This window comes from Oncorhynchus clarkii, chromosome 15 (genome assembly GCF_045791955.1).
Source record: "Oncorhynchus clarkii lewisi isolate Uvic-CL-2024 chromosome 15, UVic_Ocla_1.0, whole genome shotgun sequence".
In the NCBI taxonomy this organism is placed as follows: Eukaryota; Metazoa; Chordata; class Actinopteri; order Salmoniformes; family Salmonidae; genus Oncorhynchus; species Oncorhynchus clarkii.
In genome coordinates this window covers 1,686,039-1,703,059 of record NC_092161.1, presented here as the reverse complement: position 1 = coordinate 1,703,059, position 17,021 = coordinate 1,686,039, and the positions used below count along the sequence as shown (strand labels likewise).

Below are 17,021 nucleotides of genomic sequence, written 5' to 3'. Positions count from 1 at the left end.
TAGAGAGGAATTACCCACCTGGTGTCCCAGGTCTAAACCAGTCCCTGATTAGAGGGGAATCACCCACCTGGTGTCTCGGGTCTAAATCAGTCCCTGGTTAGAGGGGAATCACCCACCTGGTTCCCCAGGTCTAAATCAGTCCCTGATTAAAGGGGAATCACCCACCTGGTGTCCCAGGTCTAAATCAGTCCCCTATTAGAGGGGATTTACCCACCTGGTGTTCCTGGTCTAAATCAGTCCCTGATTAGAGGGGAATCACCCACCTGGTTCCCCAGGTCTAAACCAGTCCCTGATTAGAGGGGAATCACCCACCTGGTGTCTCGGGTCTAAATCAGTCCCTGATTAGAGGGGAATCACCCACCTGGTGTCCCAGGTCTAAATCAGTCCCTGATTAGAGGGGAATCACCCACCTGGTGTCCCAGGTCTAAATCAGTCCCCGATTAGAGGGGAATCACCCACCTGGTGTCCCAGGTCTAAATCAGTCCCTGATTAGAGGGGAATCACCCACCTGGTGTCCCAGGTCTAAATCAGTCCCTGATTAGAGGGGAATCACCCACCTGGTGTCCCAGGTCTAAATCAGTCCCTGATTAGAGGGGAATCACACACCTGGTGTCCCGGGTCTAAATCAGTCCCTGATTAGAGGGGAATCACCCACCTGGTGTCCCGGGTCTAAATCAGTCCCTGATTAGAGGGGAATCACCCACCTGGTGTTCCTGGTCTAAATCAGGCCCTGATTAGAGGAGAATCACCCACCTGGTGTCCCAGGTCTAAATCAGTCCCTGATTAGAGAGGAATTACCCACCTGGTGTCCCAGGTCTAAACCAGTCCCTGATTAGAGGGGAATCACCCACCTGGTGTCTCGGGTCTAAATCAGTCCCTGGTTAGAGGGGAATCACCCACCTGGTTCCCCAGGTCTAAATCAGTCCCTGATTAAAGGGGAATCACCCACCTGGTGTCCCAGGTCTAAATCAGTCCCCTATTAGAGGGGATTTACCCACCTGGTGTCTCGGGTCTAAATCAGTCCCTGATTAGAGGGGAATCACCCACCTGGTTCCCCAGGTCTAAATCAGTCCCTGATTAGAGGGGAATAATTTAAAAATCAGTGGCTTCCTGTTCCAGAGTTGAGAGGTCTAGACGTTGAATTCAGTGTATAGCAGCATATAGTGTATACTGCTATGTAATGGTGTTGTTACTGTCCCATAGATAACTACGTGTTCCTGGCCAAGTGCATCCAGGTGCTGAAACGGTCAGCCAGACTGGATGACGCCCTGGCTCTGTTTCAAGCCTGTGAGCACCACAACCACGGAGCTACCACTGAGCCTGGATACAACTACTGTAAAGGACTTTACTACTGGTGAGTGTCTAATACATCTACTGTAAAGGTCTTTACTACTGGTGAGTGTCTAATACAACAACTACTGTAAAGGTATTTACTACTGGTGAGTGTCTAATACAACAACTACTGTAAAGGTCTTTACTACTGGTGAGTGTCTAATACAACAACTACTGTAAAGGTCTTTACTACTGGTGAGTGTCTAATACAACAACTACTGTAAAGGACTTTACTACTGGTGAGTGTCTAATACAACAACTACTGTAAAGGTCTTTACTACTGGTGAGTGTCTAATACAACAACTACTGTAAAGGTCTTTACTACTGGTGAGTGTCTAATACAACAACTACTGTAAAGGTCTTTACTACTGGTGAGTGTCTAATACAACAACTACTGTAAAGGTCTTTACTACTGGTGAGTGTCTAATACAACAACTACTGTAAAGGTCTTTACTACTGGTGAGTGTCTAATACAACAACTACTGTAAAGGTCTTTACTACTGGTGAGTGTCTAATACAACTACTGTAAATGTCTTTACTACTGGTGAGTGTCTAATACAACAACTACTGTAAAGGTCTTTACTACTGGTGAGTGTCTAATACAACTACTGTAAAGGGCTTTACTACTGGTGAGTGTCTAATACAACTACTGTAAAGGTCTTTACTACTGGTGAGTGTCTAATACAACAACTACTGTAAAGGTCTTTACTACTGGTGAGTGTCTAATACAACAACTACTGTAAAGGTCTTTACTACTGGTGAGTGTCTAATACAACTACTGTAAAGGTCTTTACTACTGGTGAGTGTCTAATACAACAACTACTGTAAAGGTCTTTACTACTGGTGAGTGTCTAATACAACTACTGTAAATGTCTTTACTACTGGTGAGTGTCTAATACAACAACTACTGTAAAGGTCTTTACTACTGGTGAGTGTCTAATACAACTACTGTAAAGGTCTTTACTACTGGTGAGTGTCTAATACAACAACTACTGTAAAGGTCTTTACTACTGGTGAGTGTATAATACAACAACTACTGTAAATACCTTTACTACTGGTGAGTGTCTAATACAACAACTACTGTAAAGACCTTTACTACTGGTGAGTGTCTTATATCCAAAAGTTGTAAATAAAAATATATATATATTTTTTTAGGAAGAGGAATACGACACAGATGTCCTTTCTCTCTTCTACTTTTCATTCTATCTGTGTAGGGAATATCTAGTCTCTAGCTGTATATTAAGTGTCTAGTCTCTAGCTGTATATTAAGTGTCTAGTCTCTAGCTGTATATTACATGTCTAGTCTAGCTGTATAAAACTAGCTGTATATTAAGTGTCTAGTCTCTAGCTTTATTTTAAGTGTCTAGTCTCTAGCTGTATATTACATGTCTAGTCTCTAGCTGTATAAAACTAGCTGTATATTACATGTCTAGTCTCTAGCTGTATATTACATGTCTAGTCTCTAGCTGTATATTACATGTCTAGTCTCTAGCTGTATATTACGTGTCTAGTCTCTAGCTGTATAAAACTAGCTGTATATTACATGTCTAGTCTCTAGCTGTATAAAATTAGCTGTATATTAAGTGTCTAGTCTCTAGCTGTATATTACGTGTCTAGTCTCTAGCTGTAAATTACGTGTCTAGTCTCTAGCTGTATATTACGTGTCTAGTCTCTAGCTGTAAATTACGTGTCTAGTCTCTAGCTGTATAAAACTAGCTGTATATTAAGTGTCTAGTCTCTAGCTGTATTTTACGTGTCTAGTCTCTAGCTGTATATTACGTGTCTAGTCTCTAGCTGTATAAAACTAGCTGTATATTAAGTGTCTAGTCTCTAGCTGTATATTACGTGTCTAGTCTCTAGCTGTATATTAAGTGTCTAGTCTCTAGCTGTATATTACGTGTCTAGTCTCTAGCTGTATATTACGTGTCTAGTCTCTAGCTGTATAAAACTAGCTGTATATTAAGTGTCTAGTCTCTAGCTGTATATTACGTGTCTAGTCTCTAGCTGCATAGAACTAGCTGTATAGTAAGTGTCTAGTCTCAAGCTGTATAGTAAGTGTAGTCTCGAGCTGTATACACCTAGCTGTATATTACGTGTCTAGTCTCTAGCTGTATATTACGTGTCTAGTCTCTAGCTGTATAGAACTAGCTGTATATTAAGTGTCTAGTCTCTAGCTGTGTAGAACTAGCTGTTTAGTGAGTGTCTACTACTGGTGAGTGTCTAATACAACAACTACTGTAAAGGTCTTTACTACTGGTGAGTGTCTAATACAACAACTACTGTAAAGGTCTTTACTACTGGTGAGTGTCTAATACAACAACTACTGTAAAGGTCTTTACTACTGGTGAGTGTCTAATACAACTACTGTAAAGGTCTTTACTACTGGTGAGTGTCTAATACAACAACTACTGTAAAGGTCTTTACTACTGGTGAGTGTCTAATACAACAACTACTGTAAAGGTCTTTACTACTGGTGAGTGTCTAATACAACTACTGTAAAGGACTTTACTACTGGTGAGTGTCTAATACAACAACTACTGTAAAGGTCTTTACTACTGGTGAGTGTCTAATACAACTACTGTAAAGGTCTTTACTACTGGTGAGTGTCTAATACAACTACTGTAAAGGTCTTTACTACTGGTGAGTGTCTAATACAACAACTACTGTAAAGGTCTTTACTACTGGTGAGTGTCTAATACAACAACTACTGTAAAGGTCTTTACTACTGGTGAGTGTCTAATACAACTACTGTAAAGGTCTTTACTACTGGTGAGTGTCTAATACAACAACTACTGTAAAGGTCTTTACTACTGGTGAGTGTCTAATACAACTACTGTAAATGTCTTTACTACTGGTGAGTGTCTAATACAACAACTACTGTAAAGGTCTTTACTACTGGTGAGTGTCTAATACAACTACTGTAAAGGTCTTTACTACTGGTGAGTGTCTAATACAACAACTACTGTAAAGGTCTTTACTACTGGTGAGTGTCTAATACAACAACTACTGTAAAGGTCTTTACTACTGGTGAGTGTCTAATACAACAACTACTGTAAAGGACTTTACTACTGGTGAGTGTCTAATACAACAACTACTGTAAAGGTCTTTACTACTGGTGAGTGTCTAATAAAACAACTACTGTAAAGGTCTTTACTACTGGTGAGTGTCTAATACAACTACTGTAAAGGTCTTTACTACTGGTGAGTGTCTAATACAACAACTACTGTAAAGGTCTTTACTACTGGTGAGTGTCTAATACAACAACTACTGTAAAGGTCTTTACTACTGGTGAGTGTCTAATACAACAACTACTGTAAAGGACTTTACTACTGGTGAGTGTCTAATACAACAACTACTGTAAAGGTCTTTACTACTGGTGAGTGTCTAATACAACTACTGTAAAGGTCTTTACTACTGGTGAGTGTCTAATACAACAACTACTGTAAAGGTCTTTACTACTGGTGAGTGTCTAATACAACAACTACTGTAAAGGTCTTTACTACTGGTGAGTGTCTAATACCACAACTACTGTAAAGGTCTTTACTACTGGTGAGTGTCTAATACAACAACTACTGTAAAGGTCTTTACTACTGGTGAGTGTCTAATACAACAACTACTGTAAAGACCTTTACTACTGGTGAGTGTCTTATATCCAAAAGTTGTAAATAAAAATATATATATATTTTTTTAGGAAGAGGAATACGACACATGTCCTTTCTCTCTTCTACTTTTCATTCTATCTGTGTAGGGAATATCTAGTCTCTAGCTGTATTTTAAGTGTCTAGTCTCTAGCTGTATATTACATGTCTAGTCTCTAGCTGTATAAAACTAGCTGTATATTACATGTCTAGTCTCTAGCTGTATTTTAAGTGTCTAGTCTCTAGCTGTATATTACATGTCTAGTCTCTAGCTGTATAAAACTAGCTGTATATTACATGTCTAGTCTCTAGCTGTATAAAACTAGCTGTTTAGTGAGTGTCTAGTCTCTAGCTGTATAGTGAGTGTCTAGTCTCTAGCTGTTTAGTGAGTGTCTAGTCTCTAGCTGTATAGTGAGTGTCTAGTCTCTAGCTGTATAAAACTAGCTGTTTAGTGAGTGTCTAGTCTCTAGCTGTATAGTGAGTGTCTAGTCTCTAGCTGTATAGTGAGTGTCTAGTCCCTAGCTGTTTAGTGAGTGTCTAGTCTCTAGCTGTATAGTGAGTGTCTAGTCTCTAGCTGTATAGTGAGTGTCTAGTCTCTAGCTGTATAGTGAGTGTCTAGTCTCTAGCTGTATAGTGAGTGTCTAGTCTCTAGCTGTATAGTGAGTGTCTAGTCTCTAGCTGTATAAAACTAGCTGTTTAGTGAGTGTCTAGTCCCTAGCTGTATAGTGAGTGTCTAGTCTCTAGCTGTATAAAACTAGCTGTTTAGTGAGTGTCTAGTCCCTAGCTGTATAGTGAGTGTCTAGTCTCTAGCTGTATAAAACTAGCTGTTTAGTGAGTGTCTAGTCTCTAGCTGTATAGTGAGTGTCTAGTCTCTAGCTGTATAAAACTAGCTGTTTAGTGAGTGTCTAGTCTCTAGCTGTATAGTGAGTGTCTAGTCTCTAGCTGTATAGTGAGTGTCTAGTCTCTAGCTGTATAGTGAGTGTCTAGTCTCTAGCTGTATAGTGAGTGTCTAGTCTCTAGCTGTATAGTGAGTGTCTAGTCTCTAGCTGTATAGTGAGTGTCTAGTCTCTAGCTGTATAGTGAGTGTCTAGTCTCTAGCTGTATAGTGAGTGTCTAGTCTCTAGCTGTATAGTGAGTGTCTAGTCTCTAGCTGTATAGAACCACTGGCAAACAATAAGATATGGTTCAAAGATAACTTGAACTCTCCTCCCTCCAGGCATGTGTACAGGGTGAGTGAGGCTCTGTTTCATCTGAACAAGGCCCGGCGGGACAACGAGTGGGGAGATCAGGCTATGGAGCTCATGATCCGCATCTGTCTCAACCCAGACAACGAGGTCATCGGAGGGGAGGTGTTTGAGACACCACAGGAGGAGTGGAGGTACGGCAGGGCTTCTAGGGGTACGGCTGGGCTTCTAGGGGTACGGCAGGGCTTCTAGGGGTACGGCAGGGCTTCTAGGGGTACGGCAGGGCTTCTAGGGGTACGACAGGGCTTCTAGGGGTACGGCAGGGCTTCTAGGGAGGATCATGATATGCCTTTAGAAAGTATGCACACCCCTTGACTTTTAACACATTTTGTTGTGTTACAGATTCAATTTAAAATGGATTAAATTGAGAATATTTTGTCACTGGCCTACACAAATTACTCCACAATACTAACCTAACTGACAGAGAGAAAACAAGGAAGCCTGTACAGAATAATAAAAAATATTCCAAAACATGTCTTGTGTTTGCAACAAGGCAGTAAAGTCATACTGAAAAAAATATGGCAAAGCATGTAACTTTTTCCCCTAAATACAAAGTGTTATGTCTGGAGCAAATCCAACACAACACATTACTGAGTACCACTCTCCATATTTTCAAGCATAGTGGTGGCTGCATCATGTTATGGGTATGCTTGTAATTGTTAAGAACTGGGGAGTTTTCCAGGGTAAACAATACATGGAATTGAGGTAAACCTGGGCAAAATCCTGCTTTCCATCAGACACTGGGAGATGAATTCACCTTTCAGCAGGGCAATAACCTTAAACACAAGGCCAAATCTAAACTGGAGTTGCTTACCAAGATGACAGTGAATGTTCCTGAGTGGCCGAGTTACAGTTTGAACTTAAATCTACTTGAAAATCTATGTCAAGACCTTAAAATGGCTGTCTATCAATAATCAACACATTTGACAGAGCTTGAATAATTTTGAAAACAATAATGGGGAAAATATTGCACAATCCAGGTGTGCAAAGCTCTTAGAGACTTACCCAGAAAGACTCACAACTCTAATCACTGCCAAAGATGATTCTAACATGTATTGATTCAGGGGTTTAAGTACTTATGTAAATTAGATATTTCTGTATTTAATTTTCAATAAATGTTCAAACATTTCTAAAAACATGAATGGCCAAGAAAAACTTCTAAAAACAATGTTTTCACTCTAGATGGGTGAGAAAAAAACATATTTAAAACCTCATAGAGCTCGGGACTATTTTTTCAACATTTTGTTAAAAATCACGCAAAATTTCAAAGTCCTGCTACTCATGACAGGAATATAGTATATGCATATGATTAGTATGTGTGGATAGAAAACACTCTGAAGTTTCTAAAACTGGTTAAACCATGTCTGTGACTATAACAGGACGTGTTTAACATGCGAAACCCCAAGGAAAACTGTTCACCCCAAAAAAACAAAAAGATCAATCCGCCAGTTGGCTGTATTGTCTATGGCCTGCGAAAATATATACCTCCCAGTTTACAAGTCCTACAGCTTCCACACGATGTCGCCAGTCTTGGCAATTTCCTTGAAGTTATTCCTTGGTCAAACGAAGAAGAGACACTTGATTTCATCCGGTACACAACAGGATGTTTTGGAAGAGAGAATTATCGACCATCATTTCAAGACGTGGAGCTATTGAATACACATCGCCCCGCGATCAATTTGATCGATTATTAACGTTTACTAATACCTAAAGTTGGATTACAAACGTAGTTTGAAGTGTTTTGTCAAAGTTTATAGGCAACTTTGTTAATTTAAAAAAATGACGTTGCGTTATGTAAAGCAGTTTTTTCCTGGATCAGACGGGCTTCATAAATGGGCATTTTGGGTATACATGGACGGATTTAATTGGGAAAAATACCCAATTGTGATGTTTATGGGACATATAGGAGTGCCAACAAAGAAGCTTGTCAAATGTAATGAATGTTTTATATTTTATTTCTGCGTTTTGTGTAGCGCCGGCTATGCTAATTATTTTGTTTACGTCCCCTTCAGGTATTTCGGGGTGTTGCATGCTATCAGATAATAGCTTCTCATGCTTTCGCCAAAAAGCATTTTAAAAATCTGACTTGTTGGCTAGATTCACAACGAGTGTAGCTTTAATTCAGTACCTTGCATGTGTGTTTTAATGAAAGTTTGAGTTTTAGCGAGTACTATTAGCATTTGGCGTTGCGCATTTCCATTTCCTGTTGGTTAGGTGGGACGCAGACGTCTCACTTATCCGTAAAAGGTTTTAATCAATTTTGAACTCAGGCTGTAACACAACAACATGTAGTCAAGGAGTATTTCTGAAGGCACCATACACGATTGCTGGCACTAAGACCGCACTCAATGAGCTGTATACGGCCATAAGCAAACAGGAAAACGCTCAGGACTCTAACCCAGACGCTTTTAAGAAATCCCGCTACACCCTCAGACAAACCATCAAATAGGCAAAGCGCCAATACAGGACTAAGATTGAATCGTACTGCATCGGCTCCGACGCTCGTCAGATGTGGCAGGGCTTGCAAACTATTACAGACTACAAAAGGGAAGCACAGCTGAGACCTGCCCAGTGACACAAGCCTACCAGACAAGCTAAATAACTTCTATGCTTGCTTCGAGGCAAGTAACACTGAAACGTGCATGAGAGCATCTGCTATTCTAGACGACTGTGTGATCACACACTCCGCAGCCGACGTGAGTAAGACCTTTTAAACAGGTCAACATTCACAAGACCGCAGGGCCAGACGGATTACCAGGACGTGTGCTCCGAGCATTCGCTGACCAACTATTAAGTGTCTTCACTGACAGTTTCAACCTCTCACTGTCTGAGTCTTTAATACCAACATGTTTCAAGCAGACCACCATAATCCTTGTGCACAAGAACACAAAGGTAACCTGCCTAAATGACTACCGACCCGTAGCACTCACGCCCGTAGCCATGAAGTGCTTTGAAAGGCTGGTCATGGCTCACATCAACACCATTATCCCAGAAACCCTAGACCTACTCTAATTTGCATACTGCCCCAACAGATCCACAGATGATGCAATCTCTATTGCTCTCCACACTGCCCTTTCCCACCTGGACAAAAGGAACACCAATGTGAGAATGCTATTCATTGACCACAGCTCAGCGTTCAACACCATAGTTCCCTCAAAGCTCATCACTAAGCTAAGAAGGACCCTGGGACTCAACACCTCCCTCTGCAACTGGATCCTGGATTTCCTGACGGGCCTCCCCCAGGTGATAGTTAACAACACATCCGCCATGTTGATCCTCACCACGGGGACCCCTCAGGGATGCGTGCTCAGTCCCGTCCTGTACTCCCTGTTCACCCACGACTGCACGGCCAGGCACGACTCCAACATTAAGTTTGCAGATGACACAACAGTGGTACGTACGCCTGATCACCAACATCGACGAGACCGCATATAGGAAGGAGGTCAGAGACCTGGCAGTGTGGTGCCAGGACAACCTCTCCCTCAACGTGATCAAGACTCAGGAGATGATTATGGACTACAGGAAAAGGAGGACCGAGCACGCCCCCATTCTCATCGACGGGGCTGCAGTGGAGCAGGTTGAGCACTTCAAGTTCCTTGGTGTCCACATCACCTACAAACTGACATGGTCCAAGCACACCAAGGCAGTCGTGAAGAGGGCATGACAAAACCTATTCCCCCTCAAGAGACTGAAAAGATTTGTCAGGGTTCCTCAGATCTTCAAAACAGCTGCACCATCGAGAGACTCCTGACTGATTGCATCACTGCCTGGTATGGCAACTGCTCGGCCAGAGGGTAGTGCTTAAGGCCCAGTACATCACCAATCAAATGGACCCGGACTATTTGCATTGACCCCCCCCCCCCCCCCCCCCCTCTCCTCTTTTTCGCTGCTGCTTTTCTGTTATTATCAATGCGTAAGTCACTTTAATAACTCTACCCAAATGTACACATTACCTCAATTACCTCGTCTAACCGGTGCCCCCCGCACATTGACTCTGTACCGGTACCCCCTGTATACAGCCTCCACATTGACTCTGTACCGGTACCCCCTGTATATAGCCTCCACATTGACTCTGTACCGGTACCCCCTGTATACAGCCTCCACATTGACTCTGTACCGGTACCCCCTGTATATAGCCTCCACATTGACTCTGTACCGGTACCCCCTGTATATAGCCTCCACATTGACTCTGTACTGGTACCCGCTGTATACAGCCTCCACATTGACTCTGTACCAGTACCCCCTGTATATAGCCTCCACATTGACTCTGTACCGGTACCCCCTGTATATAGCCTCCACATTGACTCTGTACCGGTACCCGCTGTATACAGCCTCCACATTGACTCTGTACCGGTACCCCCTGTATATAGCCTCCACATTGACTCTGTACCGGTACCCCCTGTATATAGCCTCCACATTGACTCTGTACCGGTATCCCCTGTATACAGCCTCCACATTGACTCTGTACCGGTACCCCCTGTATATAGCCTCGCTATTGTTATTTTACTGCTGCTCTTTAATTATGTTACTTTTATTTATTTATTTTTTAGGTATTTTTCTTAACTTCATTGTTGGTTAAAACTTCTTGGTGGCGGTGCAGTATTTTCACGTCCGGATGAAATACGTGCCCAAATTCAACTGCCTGCTACTCATCCCGAGAACATAGATATGCATATTGTTAGTAGATTTGGATAGAAAACTGTTTGAATCATGTCTGTGAGAATAACATAATTTATTTAGCAGGCGAAACCCAGAGGACAAAGCATTCAGATATATATTTTGAGGTCACTCGTTTTTCATTGGTTTTCATTGGGAATCCAGATTTCTAAGGGACCTTCTTGCAGTTCCTAACGCTTCCACTGGATGTCAACAGTCTTTAGAAATTGGTTAAGGTTATTCCTTTGTGTAATGAAGAAGTACGGCCATCTTGAACGAGGGTCACTTGATGTGTACTGTCAGATAGAGGCGCGTCACCAGAAAGCTAGCTACAGTTTGTTTTCCTCCTGTATTGAACACAGATCCTCCGGTCTTCAATTTTAGCGATTATTTACGTTAAAAAATACCTAAAGTTGTATTACAAAAGTAGTTTGAAATGTTTTGGCAAAGTTTACAGGTAACTTTTGAGATATTTTGTAGTCATGTTGAGCAAGTTGGAATCTGTGTTTTTATGAATCAAACGCAACAAGTAAATGGACATTTTGGATATATATAGACGGAATTAATCGAACAAAAGGACCATCTGTGATGTTTATGGGACATATTGGAGTGACAACAGAAGAAGCTCGTCAAAGGTAAGGCATGAATTATATTTTTATTTCTGTGTTTTGTATCGCGCCTCCAGGGTTGAAATATGGTTTCTCTCTTTGTTTACGGAGGTGCAATCCTCAGATAATAGCTTTGTTTGCTTTCGCCGAAAAGCCTTTTTGAAATCTGACATGTTGGCTGGATTCACAAGTGTATCTTTAATTTGCTATTTTGCATGTGTGATTTAATGAAAGTTGGATTTTTATAGAAATGTATTTGAATTTGGCGCTCTGCATTTGCCCTGGCTTTTGCGACGCTAGTGTCCCACATATCCCAGAGAGGTTAATGGCTTGTCAGTAAGCATTTCACTGTGATGTCTACACCTGTCGTATGTGACAAATAACATTTGAGTTGATGTTGTCTCCTCCAATGTGGACAGACATTATGATGTACTGTATACAGACTCCAGTATTTTGTCTCCAATGTGGACAGTCTGGGATAGAGGACATTAGGATGTATACATCCTATACCATGTTGCCTAGTTTGATTGTTCCTGATTGAGATACTTCAGCTATTTATAATAATACATGATATAACATCTGTTCTCCTCTCTGATTGGTCAGTATGAGCCAGCTGGGCGGGGCTGAGCACAGGGAGCAGGTGGGCGTGGCCACGGCTCAGAACCTGTTGAAGGAGTTCCGCCCACGTCATGGGTCATCAGGAGGTCAGCGGTCAGACAGAATCACCTTGCTGGTCAACCTCAGCCTCATGGCCACCAGAGATCCCAAACACATCCAGAGAGCCCTGCGGGCCTTCACTGAGCTGGCCTCTACTCAGGTAGGACCTCCTTCACTGAGCTGGCCTCTACTCAGGTAGGATCCCCTTCACTGAGCTGGTCTCTACTCAGGTAGGACCCCCTTCACTGAGCTGGTCTCTACTCAGGTAGGACACCCTTCACTGAGCTAGACTCTACTCAGGTAGGACCCCCTTCACTGAGCTGGCCTCTACTCGGGTAGGACCCCCTTCACTGAGCTGGCCTCTACTCAGGTAGGACCCCCTTCACTGAGCTGGCCTCTACTCAGGTAGGACCCCCTTCACTGAGCTGGCCTCTACTCAGGTAGGACCCCCTTCACTGAGCTGGCCTCTACTCAGGTAGGACCCCCTTCACTGAGCTGGTCTCTACTCGGGTAGGGTTTCCTCTTTCTCCTCCCCCTCCTTCACCTCCTCCTCCTGTACCTTCACCACCTCCTTCTCCTGTACCTTCCTCTCCTCAGGTGAACAACGTTCCCTACCTGCTGGCAATGGGCCAGGCCTTCATGCTACTGAAACAAACTCCTCGGGCCAGGAACCAGCTCAAGAGGCTCACCAAGGTAGACTTTTTTACTAGGACTCTTGTAGATTTACATGTTGGTCCTGTAGCTTAGCAGACACTCAGAGACAGTCAGAGGAGAGGGCCTAGAACAGAGCCCCTGGAGGACTCCAGGGGACCTAGAACCGAGCCCTGGAGGACTCCAGAGGGCCTAGAACAGAGCCCTGGAGGACTCCAGAGGGCCTAGAACAGAGCCCTGGAGGACTCCAGTATTATATATGGTTATTGTACAGGTGGAGTGGAGCTGGGAGCTGTCAGAGGACCTGGAGACAGCCTGGTTGCTGCTGGCTGATGTTTACATCAAGTCTGGGAAGTATGATATCGCCTGTGAGCTACTGCAACGTTGTATTAAATACAACCAGGTACATACACACACACACACACACACACACACACACACACACACACACATACAGAGAGAGACAGTGACAGATGGACGGACGGAGACGCACACAGCCAGCCAGCAGAGTCTGAGGTGTCAGTGTAGGATGAGCTGTATGGTATTAGTGTGTAGTGTGTATTCGTGTAGACGGTAGTGTGTATTAGTGTAGACAGTAGTGTGTATTAGTGTAGACAGTAGTGTGTATTAGTTTGATTTGTGTAGACTGTAGTGTGTATTAGTGTGTATTAGTGTAGACAGTAGTGTGTATTAGTGTGTATTAGTGTAGACGGTAGTGTGTATTAGTGTAGACAGTAGTGTGTATTAGTTTGTATTAGTGTAGACAGTAGTGTGTATTAGTGTAGACAGTAGTGTGTATTAGTGTGTATTAGTGTAGACAGTAGTGTGTATTAGTGTAGACAGTAGTGTGTATTAGTGTAGACAGTAGTGTGTATTAGTGTGTATTAGTGTAGACAGTAGTGTGTATTAGTGTAGACAGTAGTGTGTATTAGTTATTAGTGTAGACAGTAGTGTGTATTAGTGTAGACAGTAGTGTGTATTAGTGTGTGTATTAGTGTGTATTAGTGTAGACAGTGTGTGTATTAGTGTAGACAGTAGTGTGTATTAGTGTAGACAGTAGTGTGTATTAGTGTAGACAGTAGTGTGTATTAGTGTAGACGGTAGTGTGTATTAGTGTAGACAGTAGTGTGTATTAGTGTAGACGATAGTGTGTATTAGTGTAGACAGTAGTGTGTATTAGTGTAGACAGTAGTGTGTATTAGTGTAGACAGTAGTGTGTATTAGTGTAGACAGTAGTGTGTATTAGTGTAGACAGTAGTGTGTATTTGTGTGTACAGTAGTGTGTATTAGTGTAGACAGTAGTGTGTATTAGTGTAGACAGTAGTGTGTATTAGTGTGTACAGTAGTGTGTATTAGTGTGTATTAGTGTAGACAGTAGTGTGTATTAGTGTAGACAGTAGTGTGTATTAGTGTAGACAGTAGTGTGTATTAGTGTGTATTAGTGTAGACGGTAGTGTGTATTAGTGTAGACTGTAGTGTGTATTAGTGTAGACAGTAGTGTGTATTAGTGTGTATTAGTGTAGACAGTAGTGTGTATTAGTGTAGACAGTAGTGTGTATTAGTGTAGACAGTAGTGTGTATTAGTGTAGACAGTAGTGTGTATTAGTGTAGACAGTATTGTGTATTAGTGTAGACAGTAGTGTGTATTAGTGTAGACAGTAGTGTGTATTAGTGTAGACAGTAGTGTGTATTAGTGTAGACAGTAGTGTGTATTAGTGTAGACAGTAGTGTGTATTAGTGTAGACAGTAGTGTGTATTCGTGTGTACAGTAGTGTGTATTAGTGTAGACAGTAGTGTGTATTAGTGTAGACAGTAGTGTGTATTAGTGTGTACAGTAGTGTGTATTAGTGTGTATTAGTGTAGACAGTAGTGTGTATTAGTGTAGACAGTAGTGTGTATTAGTGTAGACAGTAGTGTGTATTAGTGTGTACAGTAGTGTGTATTAGTGTGTATTAGTGTAGACAGTAGTGTGTATTAGTGTAGACAGTATTGTGTATTAGTGTAGACAGTAGTGTGTATTAGTGTAGACAGTAGTGTGTATTAGTGTAGACAGTAGTGTGTATTAGTGTAGACAGTATTGTGTATTAGTGTAGACAGTAGTGTGTATTAGTGTAGACAGTATTGTGTATTAGTGTAGACAGTTGTGTGTATTAGTGTAGACAGTAGTGTGTATTAGTGTAGACAGTAGTGTGTATTAGTGTGTACAGTAGTGTGTATTAGTGTGTATTAGTGTAGACAGTTGTGTGTATTAGTGTAGACAGTAGTGTGTATTAGTGTAGACAGTAGTGTGTATTAGTGTAGACAGTAGTGTGTATTAGTGTAGACAGTAGTGTGTATTAGTGTAGACAGTAGTGTGTATTAGTGTGTACAGTAGTGTGTATTAGTGTGTATTAGTGTAGACAGTAGTGTGTATTAGTGTAGACAGTAGTGTGTATTTGTGTAGACAGTAGTGTGTATTCGTGTGTACAGTATTGTGTATTAGTGTAGACAGTAGTGTAGTAGTGAGTATGTAATGTATGTGTTTGTAGTCGTGCAGCAGAGCGTATGAGTACATGGGCTACATCAGGGAGAAGGAACATTCGTACCATGATGCATCAGTGTTCTACAATCACGCCTGGCTCTACACTAACAGAGTCAACCCCAGCATGGGTGAGTCTGTGGACACCCTTAAAGCTGCATTTTCTCACTTTTTGGGCGACCCGACCAAATTCACATAGACATTTACGTCATAGATATGTCATTCACATTGAAAGCCAGTCTAATAATCTATAGATCTGTTCTATGTGTTATAGATCTGTCATTCTCATTGAAAGCCATTCTAATTATCTATAGATCTGTTCTATGTGTTATAGATCTGTCATTCTCATTGAAAGCCAGTCTAATAATCTGTAGATATGTTCTATGTGTTATAGATCTGTCATTCTCATTGAAAGCCATTCTAATTATCTGTAGATCTGTTCTATGTGTTATAGATCTGTCATTCTCATTGAAAGCCAGTCTAATAATCTGTAGATATGTTCTATGTGTTATAGATCTGTCATTCTCATTGAAAGCCAGTCTAATAATCTGTAGATATGTTCTATGTGTTATAGATCTGTCATTCTCATTGAAAGCCAGTCTAATAATCTGTAGATATGTTCTATGTGTTATAGATCTGTCATTCTCATTGAAAGCCAGTCTAATAATCTATAGATCTGTTCTATGTGTTATAGATCTGTCATTCTCATTGAAAGCCAGTCTAATAATCTGTAGATATGTTCTATGTGTTATAGATCTGTCATTCTCATTGAAAGCCAGTCTAATAATCTGTAGATATGTTCTATGTGTTATAGATCTGTCATTCTCATTGAAAGCCAGTCTAATAATCTGTAGATATGTTCTATGTGTGCTATTTCTATGCTTCCCATTCTTAAGTTTTGGGTTTTGTACATCAACTTCAAACAGCTGAAAAGACGTTATTTTTGGTAATTGGAAAATATGTTTTACAGCAGTTTAGATGATTATCTAGACTATACTTGCTTGTTTTGTCACAAACTGAAATTAGGTGAACTATTATCGTTTTTGCAACCAGGAAATGGAGAAGTGATGTCAGCATAGTGCACCTTTTTAAAGGTTTAAGGTCTGTAATGTTAATGGTTGTGTCCCTTCTGCTTCTTCCGTTCAGGTTTCAGACTGGCCTTCAACTACCTGAAGTTCAAGCAGTACAACGAGACCATAGAGGTTTGTCACAAGGTCTGTACTGTGGATGATATTACTACTGTAGCCTGGTCCCAGATCTGCAAGACAGCACTAACAGATCTAGTACCAGGCTATCACTACTGGAAATATTGGAAAGGACTTAGTGTAGTTTAGTTTAGAGGATGAGGATGATTGATTAAGGATCAGTGTAGTGAGAGAGTGTTTTACCTGACCTGCCTGTTCCCCCTCAGGTCCTCACAGAGCACCCAGACTACCCTCTGATACAGACAGAGATCCTAGAGAGAGCCCGCGCTGCTCTCCGACCCTGAACCTCAGCCTGGGATTAACCCTCCATGTCTCTGACCACTAGTGACCTGAAATGTAACGACATGGCATAATGCCCCCTGCTCCAAGGAACTATGGGGAACTTTCTCTTTATCAAATCAAGTGCTTTGTTCTAGATATACTGTTCTGCACTTGAGATATGCAAATACTATGGTACTTTTATTTATAGTTTTTTTCCCTGTGGAATTTTAAAACATTTGAACATGTTCTGT

At 41.5% G+C, this 17,021-nt stretch overlaps 1 protein-coding gene across 1 annotated transcript in view; it reads left to right on the top strand.

Annotated features, from left to right (window-relative positions):
* LOC139366649 (tetratricopeptide repeat protein 21B-like) overlaps positions 1 to 16,628 on the top strand; it is a 78,067-nt gene extending 61,439 nt beyond the window's left edge. Inside the window, 8 exon segments of the mRNA XM_071104324.1 lie at positions 1,204 to 1,354; positions 6,187 to 6,348; positions 12,082 to 12,295; positions 12,733 to 12,828; positions 13,061 to 13,189; positions 15,315 to 15,435; positions 16,451 to 16,597; positions 16,600 to 16,628. Coding sequence (XP_070960425.1) covers positions 1,204 to 1,354; positions 6,187 to 6,348; positions 12,082 to 12,295; positions 12,733 to 12,828; positions 13,061 to 13,189; positions 15,315 to 15,435; positions 16,451 to 16,597; positions 16,600 to 16,628 — 1,049 coding nt within the window.
* The last annotated feature ends 393 nt before the right edge of the window (positions 16,629 to 17,021 follow it).